The sequence below is a fragment of the Chlorocebus sabaeus genome, chromosome 21 (genome assembly GCF_047675955.1).
Source record: "Chlorocebus sabaeus isolate Y175 chromosome 21, mChlSab1.0.hap1, whole genome shotgun sequence".
In the NCBI taxonomy this organism is placed as follows: Eukaryota; Metazoa; Chordata; class Mammalia; order Primates; family Cercopithecidae; genus Chlorocebus; species Chlorocebus sabaeus.
In genome coordinates, this window is record NC_132924.1 from 112,436,037 (window position 1) to 112,459,002 (window position 22,966).

At 39.8% G+C, this 22,966-nt stretch overlaps 1 protein-coding gene across 9 annotated transcripts in view; it reads left to right on the forward strand.

The window, feature by feature from the left end:
- The window catches only part of LUC7L2 (LUC7 like 2, pre-mRNA splicing factor), a 66,946-nt gene that overhangs the window by 7,561 nt on the left and 36,419 nt on the right, over positions 1-22,966 (forward strand). For 4 of the 9 annotated variants that reach the window (XM_073009389.1, XM_073009398.1, XM_073009397.1 and 1 more), the window contains one exon: positions 9,074-9,168. In XM_073009389.1, coding sequence (XP_072865490.1) covers positions 9,074-9,168 — 95 coding nt within the window. Of the gene's footprint in view, positions 1-4,374; positions 4,452-7,416; positions 8,595-9,073; positions 9,169-22,966 lie in introns of those variants that run through there. The other 5 variants (XM_073009394.1, XM_073009393.1, XM_073009391.1 and 2 more) reach the window with 4 other exon arrangements.

Genomic DNA, 22,966 nt, shown 5'->3' on the forward strand with positions numbered 1-22,966 from the left:
ACAATGAAATAAAAATAATTACTATACCCTAAAGTATAGTAATTATTGTGTTTTGTTAACTAGACTCTTGTCACTTAGGGTTCCTGTGCTAAAAATTAGAAGTTGTTAAATTTATTAAACAAGTACTGTTGCAAAATGGGAACTTTTTTTCTTGACTTGTGATTAATAATTTTCTAAGTGAGTGGTATTTAAACGTCATGTTGGCAAAATCATGTAACTCTTAAAGTCATCTTCTGTGCAGATCTCATACTTTGGAAATTACTGTTCCAGAGAGTATTCATGTGAAAGGAAAGCTGTTTGAACTATATATATACCCAAGCCAGTAAGCAGAAATGACTGGACAGAAATACAAGCCTGTGAGACAGATCTAGGAGATCTCTAGAGAGGTCCAGCTAGACCTCCAGGGTGAAATTACCTCATTTAGCTCAATTTCTCACCTCTCCTTTAGTGCTTTGGTCCTCGGGGGTCAATGGTTCTACAGGATTTCACCAACTGGTTCCACAATGGGAATGTGAAAAGGTGCCTGACTGTGGGAGAAGCTGCTTATCAAAGAGAGGCCTGATAGAAATGCTAGGGGAAGTGGCTGTGAGTCTGCATTACGGATGGAAGCAGAGCGGCAGGGCATGTTGCTAGGACTAAGCAGTCGATTCACCTGAGTCTGGACACCATGTATGAGTATTTGAAAAAGTCCTGTTACAATTTAATTTACTCCATTGTGTTAGAGGGAATGCTTCCCTGCACATGGTGTTCTATATATGTATTGGTTGGTGTGCTTTAGGGGATAGTAATTATTTATAGCAATAGATTCTTAACTTTCCATAGTATCCCCAGGTTGCTGAGTTGCTTTAGTTATATCTTTATTTCCCTTTCTTAGAGATTATAGACATAATTTGCTTCTGTCATCTTTTGACTGAAAATCTATTGGGAATGAATAATTAAACTTGAATGTTTATTTTTAAGTAATAAGTTCTGTGATAGGTGTCTGCATTTGAAAAAAATGTTTTAAAAAGTACAAAGGTCAAACAAGCATCTATATGATTGAACAAATGTTATTTTGCATATTTCTGTCAAATTTTAAAAAGTGGATAAAGCGGCCGGGCATTGTGGCTCACGCCTGTAATCCCAGCACTTTGGGAGGCCAAGGTGGGTGGATCACCTGAGGTCAGGAGTTCAAGACCGGCCTGGCCAACGTGGTGAAACCCCGTCTCTACTAAAAATACAAAAATTAGCTGGATATGGTGGTGGGTGCCTGTAATCTCAGCCACCTGGGAGGCTGAGGCAGGAGAATTGTTTGAACCCAGGAGACGGAGGTTGCAGTGAGCCGACACGGTGCCAGTGTATTCCAGCCTGGGCGACAAAGTGAGACACCATCTCAAAAAAAAAAAAAAAACAACAACAAAAACTAGGAAGAAGTGGATAAAGCATTATAAATAAAGTCTTTTGTGGTCCCCTTCACAGTCTCAGTCCTTTCCCCAGAGGCAACCCTTTTCGTAAATTTGTTGTATATTCACTGTGACGCGGTATTTCTGCTGTGTTTAGGTTTGTTTTTTTTTTTTTTTTTTTTTTGAGACGGAGTCTCGCTCTGTCGCCCGGGCTGGAGTGCAGTGGCCCCATCTCAGCTCAGTGCAAGCTCCGCCTCCCGGGTTTACGCCATTCTCCTGCCTCAGCCTCCCGAGTAGCTGGGACTACAGGCGCCCGCCACCTCGCCCAGCTAGTTTTTTGTATTTTTTTTTTTAGTAGAGACGGGGTTTCACCATGTTAGCCAGGATGGTCTCGATCTCCTGACCTCGTGATCCGCCCATCTCGGCTCCCAAAGTGCTGGGATTACAGGTTTGAGCCACCGCGCCCGGCCTGCTGTGTTTACTTTTAAGGCACACGTCTCCTTCATGGCAATCTGTTTTTCATTTTAACTTCTTCCTTTATCATTGGGTTGTCTGTCACCTCTGTCCTTTGATATCCTCATCTTTTTTTTTTTTCTTTTTTATTTCTTTTCTTTTAGATTTGGGGAGGCTCTAGTTGGCTTCTGTAACTATCACCAGCTCATGAGAACTTGTCTTTTTTAATAGATAAATCAGCCGGTCACTTTTTCTTTGAATCTTTTCAACTATTGCTTGGTAGCCAAAAGATAGCTTTCATTACTTCTAATTTTGTATATAGAAAGTTCTGGATGATAGGAAGGCACCAGCTATCCAGAGTGCAGTTGTTACTGTATCAGAATTGCTGCTCTGCAAGTAAGTATCAACATAAAAAATTTAGCAGGCTGCAACTTTTTATGCCATGTATCTTAAATTCTTTATAACCCATTTTAGGACTTAAAGTAACTATTCAGGCTTTTCTGGTGTCTCTTGTAAATTTAAGAAGAGAAATAAGCTGATTTCCTAAAGCAAGTACCCCCCAAAACATGATGGCATTGATCCCTGCCAGCTGCCAAGACCTTTTGCTTATATTAATACAGTGAGAGAAGATAGGTGCAGGGCATGGAGTAGAGCCATTGGAATGGAGATTCTTTAGTATTCCTGTTCTCACATTTTCATCATCACTATTCTGGTTAGCTTCAAAAGATCCTACAAGCTTTTTCTTCTACTATCAAGGCTGTTTCCCAGTCTCATTCTTTATAATCTTGTGATACGGATTTTCACAGACAAGTGGGCCAGATTTTTAACATTTTAAAAACGTTATTAATCTTTGATCTTATCCAGCAAGAATGAACTTGTTCTGGAAATTTCTTCTATAATGGGCATTGCATTTTTAAAATGTTAGGCTTGTCATGGGGATTATGGTGGGGGGTGATACTAGTACTTATTTCTGATTATAAACTTGTGGGACCATATGAACCAGAAGATTAAGAAGGATAGCTTTTCTGAGCTGTATGGCACCCTTGTGTTTGCATTTTCTGGAGGAAAGGAAAGCTGCTTTGTTTTATTAGAGATTACTTGATGTCACATTTGGAAGGCAGACTGTCATAATTGTTTTTTCCCATTGCCATCTTTGGCATAGTAATCTTTCTTCCCTAATGTAATAAATATATGCCTGGAAAGTTTTACATAGATCAAGATGTATTAAATGTTTTCAAAGCATCTGTATTATTATGTTAAGACATGGTGATGAGTCCTTTTGTAAAATGAACCCTATACTTTGGACTGTTTAAATATACAGTGGGTTAAACTGAGTGTATGTATGAACAAGGGAACATATAGTAAGGGAGTAATGTTTTTTTAAAAGGTTAATTACAAAAGGATTTGTATAGGTGGATTTTAAGCTGAATTCTAAAGGAACAACAAAGGTAGGTGGGAGAATTTGGTAGAGTGGGTGAGAAAGTTTGAGGAAGGTGTAAAAATGATCAGATTGGCTCCTTAGTATAATAGTTACTGTGCAGCAGTAGTCATCGCTTTTACTCTGATTCCACATGAAGACACAAGGGTTTTTTGTTTGCTTGTTTTCAGAGAGAGAGCCTTGCTCTGTGGGCCAGGCTGGAGTGCACTGGCGCTCTCAGCTCACTGCAACCTCCAATTCCCAGGTTCAAGTGATTCTCCCACCTCAGCTTCTTGAGTAGCTGATATTACAGACATGTGCCACTAAACCCAGCTAATTTTTATATTTTTAGTAGCAACGGGATTTCACCATGTTAGCCAGGCTAGCCTTGAACTCCTGACCTCAGGTGATCTGCCTGCCTTGGCCACCCAAAGTGCTGGGATTACAGACATGAGCCACCGTGCCCAGTGACACAAGGTTTTACTTGTGCACTGCTTTAGATCTCTTCCTGCCCTGGGCTAGACTAGAAATTGGCCGTGGATCTTTGTACAGTTCCCACGTTATTATGTGAACTCAGCAGCTTATGTTGGAAGAAATGGAGGGAGGAAATTGGAGGGAAAAAGAGGGAGGAACATTTCTCTGCATTTAGGGATTCAAGGGGTCAGAAAAACAAGCTTTAAGCTTTTGGTTGTACACCTCTTGAGCTCTAGCTTTCCTTTCACTGAAGGGTTATGGATCTTATTTCAGAGGGAAGGAAACTGTCCTGTCCCAAGCCCACTGTGACACGTGACCCTTAACTAGTGTACCTGTGGGGAGGGCTTCAGTTACCACACTAGAGAATATGGGAGGGCTTCCCTTCCCCTGCCCCCATTTATAGACATGGGAGTGTCTCCATTGCTTTGTATGCTGTTGCATTTTCTCCTCCCTCTTTGTTTTTCCTAAGCTAAGCTCTAAGCTAATTCTGTGCAAAATAAATACTGATTGTTATTATAAATTGCTTGCCATGAATGCCTGATAATGTACAGTAAAATAGGATTCTGCATACCATTAAATATGTCAAATATTACAAACTTTAAGGTTCTTTTGAAATTACGATACTAAACTCAGTTCACTTTTGCTTAGCCTTCACAGTTGTTGATCACATAGCATGGTCATCCACTCACAGCTTAAAAAAATACAGGGAGCATCGGAGAGAATGGGTAAAGTAAAATTTTGATGTTTTTAAAATAGCACCTAAATCTATGAAAGTTGATTTGGTTTCTTGTTTGTACGGGAGGGAGAGGGTGGGTAGTACTGGGGGGAGGGGGTGGATATTGGGAAGATAGCATGCAACGTATAAAATCATGTCAGATACTACCTAGGCTAAGGTTGTAATGTTACTAATAAAATTTAAGTGTTAATATAAGTTTCAGAAAAGGCAGGACCATAGAATGGAAGTGTTGGGAATTACAGTGGGCTTATTTTTTTCCCCCCTGACATATGGAAGGGGATTTTGAGAATAGCAGTATTTGAGTCAAATTTAGAGAGGAGGCCTCTTTTTAAAGTGACCTGTCCATATTCCCTGAATGGAACTGCCTGCCTCAGTACCACCTTAGGTTCTGATACATTGGTGACAGACCTGGAGATGAATAATATGCATCCTCATTTTTATTGTGTACTTGTGACTCAGGTGTTCTCAAAGATTATAATTCATGAAACTCGTGAAAGGGTTGAACAAAAGAGGGAGGTAAGAAAGTTGTTGCTTGGTAGAGAATTTGGTAGAAATAGGAATTATTAGAAAAGTTGATGTTTCTATTAAAATGAAAAATGCTTGCTAGAGTTCTAAATCAAGTTTCTAATTCTAAAAACTTGGCTGTGTAGTTATGTACAAGGCCTAATGAACTATTGTAGAGGTTATAGGACAGAGAGATCTCCATGGTTTTATAGGTGGGATATTTTTTGTTGTTGACAGAAGTAACTTCGTCTGATTTCTCTTCCATTATATTATTTTATTTTATTTTTTTACTTTATACACTAAAAATTTGGATTAAAAAATGAAAATTGTAAGAAATCAAATGTTACTCAAAAAGTGTTGTTCTGATCCCAACTCTGCAATTCTTCTACATGAAGCCATTTGCCAAAGCCAAATACGGTTTACTTAGGACTGTCCCCCCAAACCTTGTTTCTATAAGCTTTGTCAAAGCTATTACTCCAGGTTGTAGTGCTTGTTTTTCTACTTTCCTTTGATCTAAGTCCTGTCTTTCCGTCAAATTTTGGCTACTTACTGCATGAAGCTTTTCCCAATATCTCCATTCTTGGTGGTAATTTTAGGCTAAGAATTCCTGAAGTACTACCTAATTGAAACATACATTTGATACTTGGATCATGTTATCTTGTATTATAACTTATTACTCCATTAATATATCCTCGGCTGGGTGCAGTGGCTCCTGCCTGTAATCCCAGCATGTTGGGAGGCCGAGGAGGGAGGGTCATTTGAGGCCAGGAGTTGGAGATCAGTCTGGGCAACGTAGTGAGACCCTGTCTCTACAAAAAAATTTAAAAAATTTTAAAAATTAATATGTCCTATTTCTTTAGCAAAATCATTGGCTCCTTGTGGGGAGAGAGCTTGTCTTATATGCCCCTTTGTAATTCCATTGCCTAGCACAGCAGATGTGGTCACTGATAGGTTTGATTCTGTGATTTGGGTCCAATGTCAGTGTGACAGGATACTTTTTTTCCCCCCATAATTTAGGTTATTTTTATATGACTTTATGCCCACAAAACCCAAAGATAAAACACATTAAATTGAAAATAATTTCTTTTATTATAAGGTGATTTGGTTCCTATTTGCAGTTCTTTCTTCTTCTTTTTATAAAGTAGGCGCTGTTTTACCTAGTTTCTTACGAAAAACATGGTTTGGGCCAGATATCTTGACAGAAACCAAATTATACCAGCATTTTTCTTTTAAAAATCATTGTTGATTTAGCTGAATTGTACTTCCATGGAATAAGCCCAAATAAATTTGTTAAGTACTGCATGGTTATGCAGCCAGATTGTTTTAAAATGTCAACCTTTATTAAAGTCCCCTAAGCAGAACTTTAAAAATATCAATAAACAGTCAGTTGCTATTCCCTCTCAGAGTATTGCTGTATCTCAAATTATTAAGCGTTTTATTATATCATTATTTTAAAGATTTCTATAATGGCTGCTGTTTGATAGCTGTATTTGTTGTGTTTGCTACAGTTATCAAATATTTATGGAGCACCCATTCATTTGCGGTGAGAAGTTATTTTAAAATGCTTTTTGGCATTTATAGAAACAGATTCTGATTTTAAAAGCTCACCAGGGAAAATATGTACAATTACTATGTATCCATAAAAATTTTAAAAAACGCGAAAAAACTCACTAGGGATACTTGCTGGTTTGCTATATTCCTATTAGGAATTGTTCATATTTTAACTGATAGCTGTGTCTTCAGGGCACAATTAACTTAATATTTGAATGTAAGTTGTTAAGCAGAAATTAGTTACTCTAGTTGATAAAATGTTTGATTAGTAAAACTTCATGAATACTGATTTTATTCTAAGGCCTGAGCCACTAGTTTAACAGAGCACTGAAATGATTCTGCTGTTGCATTACCAAAACATTTAGATACTTTTAGCAGGAAAACTAATAGATACATAAGGGTTTTTTTGTTTTGTTTTGTTTTTTTGTTTCAACTTTAAAATTTTATCATTTTAAAATTCCTTAATATAATTAGGGTACAGATTTAAAATGAAATTTTTTTCTTAAATGGTAGGAAGCCAAACGCCTGTAATTAAATAGCATTGACATTCTGATAATGAGCTTATCATAGTACCATTCTAACATGAGCTTGAGGTCCTCACCAAAGTCTTGATGAAACATACTTTTTAAAGACATAATTTTTTAAAACCCCACTTGGTTCAAAGACACTGTCCAGAGCTCCAGCTTTGGACTTTTACCTGTAGTCAGTCATACAGTTATCTGGGGTTATGCTTGTTAAGTCAGTATTTTAAAAATGAAACACCCTGATTTTGTTCACTTTTGTTTTTATATAAAAGAATCTTTACAGTCAACATGTACTTCTAGATGCTGTATTGAAATTGCTGGCAGAGTTTATTCTATACAAAATGAACAATCTGGCCCCTTGTTTTATTTGTAAAGGTTCAATGTATGTATGCCTGCCTACCTCAATCTGCAAGGGAGTGTCAGAAAGGCCCCGCATTCGCCAAGCCGTGAGTTATCGCTAACTTTTCAGATGTGTTAATGAATGTGGAACAAAAGCAGTTGTGTTTAAAAGGAAAAAGGACCATCAAAATAACTTTCATTATAGTAGCAGGCGTAAACACTAAACTGAATATTCCAAATTGTGTCAAAAATAACCTACTAGAGACGAGCTTCTAGAAAACCTATTGTTGAACTGCTCTGAAGCCATCATTTTAACTATAAATTACTGTTGTTAAAATTTTATATACCCTGGTTGCAAATTAGAATGTTTTGAAAATATCTTTAACCAAGTTAAAACAATTTGAACAAAATCTTACCCCATCTAAAAATGATAGTATTTAGTTGAATTTAAGTTAAGCTCTTTAGTATATGACCATATAAAGGGGTAAAATTTTAATCTTTTTTGTTACTTACATGTGAAAATACAGAAACTAAATGATTGAATCACATCCTACACGAAAGTTTTTGGAGTGCTCCAGGCATATCATGTGAAGTACGGAGGTATTTATATCTCTTTTGGCACCAATAGTTCTCGCTTCAGTATTTCACCAGTAGGTTTTCATTCATCGATAGTGTATCAGTTTAAGGCTAAAATAAAACACCTACATTTCTTAGGGCTTATTCTGTATAGAAAGGAAACATCCTTATGAGTTTTTTCTTTTGTCTTTCCGAAGAGATTCTAAGCAAAAAAATTGTAACTAACGTCTGTATTTTGTTATTGGAGCTAGTTACCTTTCTTTTTCTTAGATTCTTTAACGTTTTGAGTAGATAGCCATATTTGATAAGCAGGTTGGATGCTTCTTTTGCTTAGGAGGTAGGTGTATTGTGTTATATGAAGACAGAATGAATTTAAATATACCCAGTTTGGCAGTATAGAAAAGCTCAGACTACATAAAACTTGGAGGTATGGAACCTTTGGACGCATTAAAGTTAACGTTTCATTAGGCAATGTGCCTTTGTTTGACTGGTGTGTAAGTCCTTCTTCCAGGTTTGTACGCTCTTAAACGCGTTATTCTACCCTCTCTAACTCCTCCCAGCAGCAAAAGGGAGACACTTCAGCTGGAACAAAATAGTGGAAGAAATGGCGTCTGGGGTTCAGTGGGGATTCGCAGTGTGTATGCAATGTTTGCAAGATTATTTTTTATGTTTTTCAATTACTGTAAATAAAAATATATCAATACTTAGTGTCAAGAAGGGAACATTGTATACCAGTATAAACTCTCTTAGTGGGTCTGCAAGTTGCTTAACCTCTCGGGGCCTCAGTTTTCTCATCTGTAGTATGAAGGAGTTGGACTCGATAATCTTTAAAGTCCATTCCTGCTCTAAAATCCTATGCTTTTCTGAAGTACTCTATTTAACAGAATGCATTGCTTTCTCACTTTGACTATTTGAATTATGTATGCAGTACACTTACTGCAACTGCATGTTGTCTAAAATAGTTTTTCTATAGGATGTATATAAAAACTAATCCCTCTTGAGCTGATTTATAATGTGTGTATATAGCCACACATAAAAAGCTAGTAATAGTAGGGCTCTCAGAATAATACTTTCCAGTTGTCTAACCGTGAATGTTATTAACTCTTCTATATTACAGGAGATACTACTCGTCAACGAATCAAATTCAGTGATGACAGAGTATGCAAGAGTCACCTTCTCAACTGTTGTCCTCATGATGTCCTTTCTGGAACTGTATGTATTTACTAAATGTATTGTTTGATTACTGATATGCTGCAGTAATGAACTACTTGATAAAGTTTTAATTCTGTGTCAAAAGAATTGACTTGTGAGGGGGGATTTGCATCCTTTATTGTTTGTTTATTCAGGATGATTACTTAAATCTTCAGTAATGGGTTTCCTCACAAAAGTGGTTGATATGTTTTGTTTTATAATATTTTCCATTCTTTACAGCAATTTTTTAAAAGCATGTTTTATTTGGAATACAGAGGTAGTTATATAGCATTTGTACTTTTAGTTCAGAAATAAAATTATTTTTAAAGTAGTTCCTTTTACTGTTAAACAGAGTAGACTTTTATCTAGTACAGTATATATTTTTGTTAAGATTTTTACACACTTATATTGTGGAATCAGTGGGGAAATATATTAGTAAATACTTATATCCACACAGCTTAATTTGGGAGTATTATCACTTAAAATATTGCTCCTCTTAATAATGTAAAGCTCAATTTTGATTCTATGTCTGCAGAAATGTTGATCTTAGAGTATCATTGTTTTAATTTGGAAGATAAACTGCATAATGGTGGACCTGTTGAAATATGGAACAAAGAGTTTGATTCTCTGACTTTTGGATTTGGTTGAAATGATTACAAGTAGCTTCCCTTCATAGCTGCATCTGATGCTGGTGGGGAGCTAGTAGGGGCTAAACCTTGAGCTGGCTTTAGTTCTCATTTGCCAGAAATGACTGAAATGAAGAAAGATTTCTGACTTGCCTTTTCAGAAGCAATGAGTTTCTTAGCCAAATGAGTGGTTTCTTCTTTGATAGGAAGAGTTAAAATTAAGGACATGCCCCAAAGAGATATGTATCAAGGCATATGCAACAGGAAACACCTTTGACTTTTTCCAGTAGGAAAGAGAGTTGAAACTGTGTTATGTTAATGGGAAAAAAAGAGCCTAGGTTTATTTTAAAGTATAATACTGGCCAGGCGCGGTGGCTCGCGCCTTTAATCCTAGCACTTTGGGAGGCTGAGGCAGGCAGATCACGAGGTCAGGATATGGAGATCATCCTGGCTAACACGGTGAAACCCCGTCTCTACTAAAAATACCAAAAAAAAAAAAAATTAGCTGGGCGTGGTGGCGGGCACCTGTAGTCCCAGCTACTCGGGAGGCTGAGGCGGAAGAATGGTGTGAACTCAGGAGGCGGAACTTGCAGTGAGTCAAGATCGCGCCACTGCACTCCAGCCTGGGCGACAGAGCGAGACTCCATCTCAAAAAAAAAAAAAAAAAAAAAGGTGTAATACTACAAGGCAAGAAATCCAGTTTCTGAGAACAGGAATTTGGAAGGACTATGGCAGATAATAAATATAATGAACTCTAAACTTTTTTTTTTTTTTAGATACAGTCTCGCTCTGTCACCCAGGCTTGGAGTGCAGTGGTGTGATCTCAGCTCGCTCTTACCTCCAACGCCTGGCTTCAGGCAATTCTCCTGCCTCAGCCTCCGGTGTAGCTGGGATTACAGGCGTGCGCCACCATGCCCAGCTAATTTTTGTATTTTTATTTTTATTTATTTATTTATTCTTTTGAGATGGAGTCTTGCTCTTGTCACCCAAGCTGGAGTGCAGTGGCATGATCTTGGCTTATTGCAGCCTCTGCCTCCTGGGTTCAAGCGATTCTTCTGCCTCAGCCTCCCAAGTAGCTGGGATTATAGACACCTGTCACCACGCCTAGCTAATTTTTGTATTTTTAGTAGAGCTGAAGTTTCATCATATTGGCCAGGCTGGTCTTGAACTCCTGACCTCGTGATTCACCCATCTTGGCCTTCCAAAGTGCTGGGATTACAGGCATGAGCCACCGTGCCCAGCCCTAACATTTGTATTTTTAGTAGAGATGGGGTTTCACCATGTTGGTGAGGCTGGTCTTGAACTCCTGACCTTTTGATCCGTCCGCCTTGGCCTCAAAGCGCCTGGCTTTTTTTTTTTTTTGAGACAGAGTCTTGCTCTGTCAGCCAGGCTGTGAACACTGCCCACTGCAGCCTCCACTTCCTGAGCTCATGAGTTTCTCCCACCTCAACCTCCTGAGTAGTTGGAGCTACAGGCACACACCACCATGCTCAACTAATTTTTGTATTTTTTGTAGAGACTAGGTCTCGCCATTTTACCCAGGCTTGTCTTCAACTCCTGGCCTCAAGTAATCCTCCTGCCTCAGCCCCCCAAAGTATTGGGATTACAGGCGTGAACCACAGCACCCAGCCATAATAAACTCCCTTGTCTACTTTCTAACATTTTCATAATTATTTTATACTGCGCTGTACTGCATCTGAAATCCATAAAATCTATGATTGTCTATAGTATACTGTAGGTCTCCGTGTTTAATATTGTATAAAATTTAACTGTTAAAGTTATTTTAAACATTTACTTTTAATTTTTATTTACTGGCTAAATTACCACTTGAGATAAATTTTGAGAACAACATTAACAAAACCACTTGAGGCCAGGAGTTTGAGTCTAGTCTGGTCAACATAGTGAAGCCCCGTCTCTACAAAAAGAATAATAAAAAAAATTAGCTTGGCATGGTGGTATTTCCTGAAGTCCTAACTGTCTGGGAAGCTGAGACAGGAGGGTTGCTTGAGCTCAGGAATTCAAGACTTCCAAGTGAGCTATGATCACACCACTACATTCTACCCTGGGCAACAGAGTGAGACCCTGCCTCAAAACAAACAAACAAACAAAAAACAAAAAAGGAAATAAGAATCAACAGTTATAATTCAGTGTTTTTCATTCTTCATTTGAACAGCAGAGTAGAAATAGGCATCTTGAACATAAAGAGGTATGAACTATCACACTCTGTCCCAAAAAGCATTTGTTCTATAGGGAATGACTGCTACGAAGCCATAGCTCTGTAATTATAAGCTATTTGTACACATGGTGAGCTGTTAAGTTTTTCAGGTCCTTAAGTACACCATTGTATGACACTTTTGGAGTCTTACAATGTCCTTTATCTAGTCCTCAAATCTCTGCTTCAATTCTGAAAGGTTTACAACTCAAGCAATCCTCCCAACTCAGCCTCCCAAAGCACTAGGATTACAGGCAGGAGCCACTGTGCCTGGCCTTAACTGTTGACTTTATGATGCTTTTTCTTTGTTGTGTACCTAAAGATCATATGACTAAAGGTTGCCCTTTAGTTTTCTGGACCTTGTGTCTAAGATCTGTCACTTGCAGCAGAATATGATTTACCAGTATTTTAGATTATTTAGAAAAAGAATACAGAAAAGCCAGGCATGGTGGTACATACCTATAGCGCCAGCTACTTTGGAGGCTAAGGTGGGGAAGATTGCCTGAACTCAGGATTTCAAATGTAGCCTGGACAACATAGTAAGACTGTCACAAAGGAAAAAAGTATCCAGAAATGCATTTCCTGCCTTTTCTTCATTGTAAAGAGGTTGGAACTTTATATCAAGCACTTAGAAATGGAGAGTGTGATTTCTAAAAATTCTCTTCATAACTGACAGTTTGGGATTTTTTGCTATTGAGTTTTGTGAAAATGCATGTAAAACGTTTTACCTTTCATTACTCTAGTATAACTGATGCTTTTTTTTTTTTTTTTTTTTTTTTTTTTGAGACAGAGACTCGCTCTGTTGGGCCAGGCTGGAGTGCAGTGGCACAATCTCGGCTCACTGCAGCCTCCACCTCTGGGTTCAAGCGATTTCTGCCTCAGCCTCCTGAGTAGCTGGGATTACAGGCGTGTGCCACCACACCCAGTTCGCCAGGGTGGTTTTGAACTCCTGACCTCAGGTGGTCTACCTGCCTCAGCCTCCCAAAGTGCTGGGATTATGGGCCTGAGCTGCCGTGCCTGGTCTGGCATAACTAATTCTTAAAATAAATTAATCAGGGCTGGGCGTGGTGGTTCATGCCTGTAATCCCAGCAGTTTGGGAGGCCGATCACTTGAGGTCAGGAGTTTGACACCAGCCTGACCAACCAATATGGTGAAACCCCATGTCCACTGAAAATGTAAAAAACCAGCCAGGTGTGGTGGCCTGCACCTGTAATCCCAGCTACTTAGGAAGCTGAGGCAGGAGTATTACTTGAACCCTGGAGGTAAAGGTTGCAGAGAGCCGAGATCACACCACTGCACTCTAGCCTGGGTGACAGAGCAAGACTCTGTCTCAAAATAAATAAATAAATAATAAATTAATCAGAGGAAGTAAGACAGAACAGAGGATCAAAATAATTATATGTTTAATGATTTTTATAAGAAATATGAATATTTTCTTTATCTCAGAAAGTTACTATACTTCAAAAGCTTGCGGCTGGGTGCAGTGGCTCATGCCTGTAGTCCCAGCACTTTGGGAGGCCGAGCCCGGGGGAATCATCTGAGGTCAGGAGTTCGAGACCAGCCTGGCTAACATGTTGAAACCCCATCTCTACTAAAAATACAAAAAAATTATCCGGGCATAGTGGCGGGTGCCTGTGATTCCAGCTACTCTGGAGGCTGAGGCAGGAGAATCGCTCGAACCCTGGAGGTGGAGGTTGCAGTGAGCTGAGATTGTGCCACTGCACTCCAGCCTGAGCAAAAGAGCGAGACTCTGTTTAAAAAAAAGAAAAAATAAAAAGCTTGGATTACTTTTCTATTCTTCTAGAATATTTTCATATTGTAGTCGCTCTCTTTTCCTCATTTTGGCCCACTTTTCTCCCTGCTAAATTCACTGTAGGCAGTATGCCCTTTCAGATTTAAGCAAAACAGAAAAACCTAAACCAAGTTGTCATTTTTTTCCCCAACACATTTCTTCTGGTACATATCTTCCCTGAGGAAAGATAAGGAAATTGATAGCTTTAAAAAAATATTTCCATCTAGTTCCTTGTCATCTCGAAAAAAGATACATGACAAATAATTTATAGTAGGCTTTAAATATAAAGCAAAGATGTTAACAGAAACTTGAAATTAAGATCTTAGGACGTGGAAAATGTATACTGTCATAGTATGCCTGTTCAAAATTCAGAAATCAGCACCACTAATTTTATTATAGCCCTCATCATAGTGTAACTTTACCATAGGTAGACCCTCATATCTTCTAGTGTAAAGCCATCATTTTACAGTTGAGAAAAACTAAGGCTTAGAGAAATTGTGCTGTTAAGTGTCTCACAATAAAAAAACCACAGTATTCTATACCATTTAGGAATCTTAAATCTAGAAATACTTAAAACAATTTTTTGTTAGTTTTTTAGGTAATTCAGTTACGTAGGGCAGTGACTTTCAGATGTTTCTGAAACATCCTTGGAGGCATCTCATTCACTAAGGATTTGGGAGTAGGCTAGTTCGTTCTGTTTCAACTGGAATTTTACATATTTTGTTTTATTTTATTGAGACAAGGTCACACTCTTGCCAGGCTGGAATGCAGTGATGCCATCTTGGCTCACTGCAACCTCTGCCTCCTGGGATCAAGCAAGTCTCCTGCCTCAGCCTCCCGAGTAGCTGTGATTACAGGTGTGTGCCACTAGGCTCGGCTAATCTTTTTTTTTTTTTGAGCCAGAGTCTTGCTCTGTTGCCCAGGCTGGAGTGCAGTGGTATGATCTCGGCTCACTGCAACCTCCCACTCCCAGGTTCAAGTGATTTTCCTGCCCCAGCCTCCCAAGTGGCTGAGATTACAGGCACATGCCACCATGCCTGCCTACTTTTGTATTTTTCGTAGAAACGGGGTTTTGCCATGTTGGTCAGGCTGGTCTCAAACTGCTGACCTCAGATGATCTGCCCACCTTGCCCTCCGAGAGTGCTGGGATTACAGGCATGAGCCGCTGCGCCCGGCCTAATTTTTTTTTTCGAGGTGGAGTCTTGCTCTGACACCAGGCTGGAGTACAATGGCACAGTCTCGGCTCACTGCAACCTCAGTCTCCCAGATTCAAGCGATTCCCCAGCCTCAGCCTCCCGAACAGCTGGGACTACAGGCACACGCCACCAGGCCTGGATAATTTTTTGTGTTTTTGTATTTTAGTAGAGTTGGAGTTTCACCATGTTGGCCAGGATGGTCTCAATCTCCTGACCTCATGATCTGCCTACCTCGGCCTCCCAAAGTGCTGGGATTACAGGCGTGAGCCACCGCCCGTGGCTAATTTTTGTATATTTAGAGATTGGGTTTTACCATGTTGCCCAGGCTGGTCTCAAACTCTTGACCTCAAGTGATCTGCCTGCCTCAGCCTCCTAAAAAGAACCAATCTTGAAAAATACTTACAGATAGGGTTAGGGACTTTGATATTGTCACAGTCAATATTATTTTTTATTGGGGACTTTGATATTGTCACAGTCTTATTTATTTATTTATTGAGACAGTCTCTCCCTGTTGCCCAGGCTGGAGTGCAGTGGTGTTATCTTAGCTCACTGTAACTTCTGCCTCCTGAGTTCAAGTGATTCTCCTGCCTGAGTCTCCCAAGTAGCTGGAACAACAGCTATGCCCAGCCACACCCGGCTTATTTTTGTGTTATTTTTGTAGAGACAAAGTTTCACTTTCACCATGTTGTCCTGGCTGGTCTCACACTCCTGGGCTCTAGGGATCCACCAGCCTAGGCCTCTCAAAGTGCTGAGATTACAGGAATGTGGCACCATGCCCAGCCGAAAGTTATTAAAGTAAAAATTTATCTGCGTATTTGAAGTGATTGGATGGGATTATTGGTTGTCAGATATTCCAGTCGAATTTTATGGTGCCCCAGTAGGTTCCAGGTTTTATCCCAGGTGCACCTTTTATATTTGAAACTCCTTGTTTTATTGCTTCCCTGACTCTCTTTTAAAGCCTAATCTGAAAATCAGCTACGTGGGTACATACAAACCCAAACTTTAAAAACTGCTGAAGTATCTTTTTTTGTTTTGGAGAAGGAGTGTTGGTTTGTTGCCCAGGTTGGAGTGCACTGGTGTGATCTCAACTCACTGCAACCTCCGCCTCCTAGGTATAAACAATTCTTCTTCCTCTCCGAAGTAGGTGGGATTACAGGCGCATGCCACCATGCCTGGCTAATTTTTGTACTTTTAGTAGAGATGGGGTGTCACCATGTTGATTGGCCAGGCTGGTCTCAAACTCCTGACCTCAGGTGATCAGCCCACCTCGGCCTCCCAAAGTGCCGAGATTACAGGCATGATCCACCACTCCTGGCCCTGAAGTATCTTTGATAGTACATATGCAAAAGCCATGAGAATATGAAATACAGAATAAGTGCTGAGAAGTAGACTTGCATAAAATTTTCTCAACCAGTCACTAGAATGTAAGTTCATAAGGGCAGGGACATTGTATTGTTTACTGCTATATCCAAAGCATCTAGAACAGGGTCTATTTATTGTATCAGATGAATGATCAGTCTACCCAAAAGTAGAATGCTACATAAATTATTTCAAAAACTAACTTTGAATTTCAAAAATTAACAATCATTAATGGCCAAAGGGTTACAGATACGGAGCTGGAGAGTATCTTGGTTTTATTGGATTTCCTTTTTTTTTTTTTTTTTGGTTGAGACGGAGTTTTGCTCTTGTTGCCCAAGCTGGATTTTGGCTCACTTCAACCTCGGCCTCTCAGACTCAAGCAGTTCTCCTGCCTTAGCCTCCCCAGTAGCTGGGATTACAGGTGCTGCGTACCACCATGCCTGGCTAATTTTTTGTATTTTAAGTAGAAACAGGGTTTCACCATGTTAGCCAGGCTGGTCTTGGAACTCCTGACCTCAGGTGATCCACCCATCTCGGCCTTCCAAAGGGCTGGGATTACAGATGCAAGCCACCACGCCTGGCCTGGATGTCTTTTTTTTTTCCTTTTTTTTTTTTTTTTTTTTTGAGACGGAGTCTTGCTGTATCGCCTAGGCTGGAGTGCAATGGCGTGATCTCAGTTCACTGCAACCTCCGCCTCCCAGGTTCAAGTGATTCTCCTGCCTCAGCCTCCCAAGTAGCTGGGGCCACAGGTGCCTGCTACCATGCCTGGCTATTTTTTTTTTTTTTTTTTTTTTTGTATTTTTAGTAGAGACGATTTTACCATGTTGGCCGGGCTGGTTTCAAACTCCTGACCTCAAGTGAACCACCCACCTTGGCCTCCCAAAGCGCTGGGATTACAGGCGTAAGCCACCTCACCTGACCCGGCCTGGATTTCTTATCAAAATATGACACCAGTGGTTACCTGTGCAAGTGTGAAAAATCAGTCTGTAAATTGTTTAAATCTTTTCCCATAAATAGTTTATTTTGGGCTGCCTTGTTATTATTTAAAGGTTTAAGTATTATTTAACTAAGATTAAAATTTGAAGAGATCTGAATGTGGAGATCTGATGTTCTTGGCATTAACCATGTTTATTGGCTTGATATTTAGTTTATATATATATATATATGATGTATATTTCATATATACTCCAGGCTGGAGTGCAGTAGCGAGATCACAGCTCACTGCGACCTCTGCCTCTCAGGTTCAAGAGATTCTCCTGCCTTAGCCTCCCAAGTAGCTGGGATTACAGGATTGTGCCACCATGACCAGCTAATTTCCAAATTTAGATTTGAAGTGTGTTGTATTCTTATTTTAAGCAGATTTGCTGTATTTTATTGTTCTCAGTCTATTACAAAAATATACATTCTCTTTTTTTTTTTTGAGACGGAGTCTCACTCTGTCGCCCAGGCGGGAGTGCAGTGGCTGGATCTCAGCTCACTGCAAGCTCCGCCTCTCGGGTTCACGCCATTCTCCTGCCTCAGCCTCCCGAGTAGCCGGGACTACAGGTGCCCGCCACCTTGCCTGGCTAGTTTTTTTGTACTTTTTAGTAGAGACGGGGTTTCACCGTGTTCGCCAGGATGGTCTCTATCTCCTGACCTCGTGATCCGCCCATCTCGGCCTCCCAAAGTGCTGGGATTACAGGCTTGAGCCACCGCGCCCGGCCTAAAAATATACATTCTCTTAACTGTTTCTAGGGACTGTCTAAATAAAAAATGCATTTAGTGCCCAGAAAGTTAACAGTGCTTTAAAAGATTGTCAGTGAATAATTAAAATTTTACTATTAAACCTTAAAAACCAAGGCTTTAATCGTTTAAAGCATTTTTGGCAAATAGGAACAAGAATACTCAGAAATATTCAACTTGGGGTACTTACGCCCTTTGGAAATAATCTGTTTCTGTCATTCTGAATAATAATTAGTTTTTTAAGAGTTAGGGGGTCTCACTGTGTTGTCCAGGCTGGTGCAGTGGCTGTTTATAGGAGCAATCATGGTGCCCTACAGCCTTGAACTCCTGGGCTCAGGTGATCCTTCCAATTCAACCTCCTAAGTAGCTGGGACTACTGTAGATGCATACCACCATATCTGGCTCTATTCTGAATAATCTGAGATCATTCATTTTATATACTATTTAAAATAGTACAATTCAGGCTTATGGAGGTAGGTAATTTTTTCCCCATGGTGACCCGTGTATAGTAGTAAACCATGTATAAACCATGTATAGTAATACCTTGTTCTGGTTTAGTCTTTGTTTCTAGTTGAGGGTTGTCAGCACTTTTGTGTGTTACTTGTATTAATGATTAAGTACAGATATATGTTCATATGAGTATGGCGGACTGTTGTGTTGATGTTTATTTAATGAATTTCCATGTACCCATCAGCCGGCTTCAGGAAATATTTTACACACAGACTACTGTATTTTATTTATAATCATGTATATTCCCCCTGCAGCTTTTTTTTTCTTTTTTTAAGTACATCTTCAAAAGTCTTGAAACTATCAGTTAGGACGACCTTTTTTTTTTTTTTTTAAATTAAAGAAGCGGTCTCACTTGGGCACCCAGGGTGGAGTGCAGTGGTATAATCGTAGCCACTGCAGTCTTGAACTCTGGGGCTCAAGTGATCCTCCTGCCTCAGCCTCCCAAGTAGCAAGGGCAGCAGGCTCATGCCACCATGCCCAGTTAATTTTTAAATTTTTGTAGAGACAAACTCTTGCCATGTTGTCCAGGCTCTTCTCAAACTCCTGACCTTGAAGGATCCTCATGCTTGGGCCTCTCAAACGTGCTGGGATACAGGTGTGAACAACTGTACTCAGCCGTAGGATGACTCTTGAAGTTAAAGAGAGTAGTAAAGACCAGTTATTCCCAAATAAAGTAGGAGGTCTGGGAGTCATTGAAGCCGATTGTTTTTCATAGTCTAGTACTGGTTAATATATTTCAGTGTCACGTTGATTTCTTTGTATGATGAGTCTCAATAAATGCTTATTAGCTAAGAATCAGGAATTATTCTCTTAGTATTTCCTGGACCCTCCAGATGTTTTTTAGAGATAAGTAGTTTTATTAACTGTATTTTAACACTTCTAAGGAAACAAGCGTGTTCTCTGAACCTGTTTGTTGAAAAAGGGAGTGTGGAGTTATAAATGCATCATTTGGAGGATGTAGTTCATTGAACACAATAGTAAGAAATGAAAACTTGAAACCGATAAATTTTTTTTTGAGACCAGAGTCTTGCTGTGTCTCCCAGGCTGGAGTGCAATGGCACAATCTTGGCTTACTGCAGCCTCCACCTCCCAGGTTGAAGTGATTCTCATGCCTCAGCCTCCTGAGTAGCTGGGATTTACAGGCACCCACCACCACACCTGGCTAATTTTTGTATTTTTAGTAGAGATGGGGTTTTGCCATGTTGGCCAAGCTGGTCTTAACTCCTGGCCTCAAGTAATCCACCTGCCTCGACCTCTCAAAGTGCTGGGATTACAGGCCTGAACCACTGTGCCCAGCCTAAAAATATTGTTTATATAGGCGATTAACCACAAACATCAAGCAAATTTACAAAGAATTACAAATTCTCTGTCACTGGAAATATTTTTTAACATGTGATGAGTTCTACCTTTAGGCAGGACCTACATGCTTTCTAGTTGATTCTTACTCATTAAGGGAACTTCTAAAAGCTCATTAGTGTTTTACTTTAACCTGTATAGGATTAAAGGATTATTTTTTTGTTTTTTGTTTTTTTTTTTTTTGAGACAGAGTTTTGCTCTTGTTTCCCAGGCTAGAGTGCAATGGCTCAATCTTAGCTCACTGCAACCGCCTCCGTCTGGGTTCAAGCGATTTTCCTGCCTCAGCTTCCCAAGTAGCTGGATTACAGGCATGTGCCACCATGCCCGGCTAATTTTTTGTATTTGTAGTAGAGACGGTTTCACCATGTTGGCCAGACTGGTCTTGGACTCCTGGCCTCAGGTGATCTGCCCACCTCAGCCTCCCAAAGTGCTGGAATTACAGGCATGAGCCACTGTTCCTGGCCAAAGCATTTTGAGAATAAATGGTCTCATAAACTTTTTTGGCTTACAGGATCAAAAATAAAGATGTGTGTTGATTTTACTCAGATAGTATGACTTGTAAAACTTACCCTTTTTTTTTTTTTTTTTTTTTTTTTTTTTTTTTTTTTTTTTTGAGACGGAGTCTAGCTCTGTTGCCTAGGCTGGAGTGCAGTGGTGCGATCTCGGCTCACTGTAAGCTCTGCCTCCCAGGTTCACGCCATTCTCCTCCTCAGCCTCCTGAGTAGCTGGGACTACAGGCGTCCGCTACCACGCCCGGCTATTTTTTTGAATTTTTAGTAGAGACAGGGTTTCACTGTGTTAGCCAGGATGGTCTCGATCTCCTGACCTCGTGATCCGCCCATCTCAGCCTCCCAAAATGCTAGGATTACAGGCATGAGCCACCGTGCCTGGTGACTTGTAAAACTTCTAAGTTTAGATAAGTTTTTGTGTTTTTCTCCTTATATTTATTACAAAAATGTTTAGAGTGATCAAATTTAAGTGATAATTGGAATTAAGCAGAGGAAGAAATAGAAAAGGGTGAGCAAGAAGGATCAGATTAATAAGGTCTGAATAGAGAAAGTAAAGATAATTCATGGTACTTGTTTTGTAATTTCTGAAGTCGCATCATAAACAAATACCCATGTGACTGTAACTTTAACAAATAAAGACTAATTGTAAATTAGCTTTTACATTTAAAATCTAATAAAAATTAACAAATTACTTCAAATTACTCATTGAAGTAATTTGTTATTTTTTTTCTCTCTCTGAGGGTATTGCTGATGGAGGAAGTTAGCAGTCATTCATTCACTCACTTAAATACTTGAGTACCTACTATGTGTACTGTGGTAGGTGGTGGGAATACAGATGTGGACCTGGGTTTCTGTTCCAGTGGTGGGAGTTTACATTGTAATGTGGGAGGCACACAGCCAAATATGAAAACAAATACTGTGATTTTAGGTAGTAATGAGTGTTATGACACAAAAGCATAGTTTGGTAATTCAGAGTGGGAATGGGGTGGGAGAGGGGGCCAAGGCCAAGGAGCTGCTCTGGCAGGGTTGTTGGAGAAAATTTTTATTTACTTTTTAAAATTCTTTCTTTTGGCCGGGTGCAGTGACTCAAGCCTGTAATCCCAACACTTTGGGAGGCCGAGACGGGCGGATCACGAGTTCAGGAGATCGAGACCATCCTGGCTAACACAGATCGAGACCATCCTGGCTAACACGGTGAAACTCCGTCTCTACTAAAAAATACAAAAAAAACTAGCCGGGCGAGGTAGCGGGTGCCTGTAGCCCCAGCTACTCGGGAGGCTGAGGCAGGAGAATGGCGTAAACCTGGGTGGTGGCAGAGCTTGCAGTGAGCTGAGATCCGGCCACTGCACTCCAGCCTGGGCGACAGAGCGAGACTCTGTCTCAAAAAAAAAATAAAATAAAAATAAATAAATAAATAAAATAAAATTTTTTCTTCTTTGAGATGGAGTCTTACTTTGTCTCCCAGGCTGGAGTACAGCGGTGCGATCTCGGCTCACTGCAACCTCCACCTCCTGGGCTCAAGTGATCTCCTACCTCAGCCTCCCGAGTAGCTGGGACTAGAGATATGCGCCACCACATCCAGCTAATTTTTGTATTTTCAGTGGAGACACGGTTTTACCATGTTGTCCGGGCTGGTCTTGAATTCCTGACCTCAAGCGACCCACCCCTCCCAAAGTGCTGGGATTACAGGTGTGAGCCACTGCGCCTGGCTGAAAATTTTTATTTTATTTTTTATATGAGAACTCTTGTTTCCTAATGGAGAAAATTTTTGATGAAGTGACATTTGAAGAGATCCGAACGTGGAGAAGAAGGTAGTCATTTCTGAGTGGGAATCAACTTGCCATTTTGTTCCTACGCAAAACTTGTGGTAGTTCTCTATTGTTTATACCTGTACTGAAAAATTTAAAATACTTACCCAGGATACTTCTCCCTTGAATGAATAAATAGTGTAAGTTGTTTTTTCTTTTCCCTTTTTTTTTTTTTTTTTTTTTTTTGGAGACAGAATCTTGCTCTGTCACGCAGGGCTGAAGTGCAATAGTGTCATTATAGCTCACTGGAGCCTGGAACTCTTGGCCTCACAGAGTGTTGGGATTGCAGGCGTGAGCCACCGTGCCTGGCTGGTTCCCTCGTTTGACCAAACTGATTTGCTTATTGTCGTCTCACTCCTTTCTTTCCCTCGCATACTTCTCATTTTTGTTTACGCTCTTTTCCTCTGCTTGCAATATTCTTTCTCCCTAAAAATTTAAATCCTCTCTGGCTTACTATATGTGATTGCCTTACCCTGTAGCAGTTTAGCCTCTCAACCCCAGTATAACACCTGCTTTCTGTACTACTGAAAAAAAATGTGTTATTTATCTCATTTGTGTATATCGTTTCATTGTCTCTCTCTCTTTCCAGTTAGGTAGTACACCATAGTCTTTGTGCGACAAGACCTCTTGTTTTAACTTTTTCTAGTTTTCTTTGCACATCTAGGATCAGAAATGGATACAAAAATATTTCCTACGTTCTTAAAAAAGTTATTAAAAAGTAGAAAAAT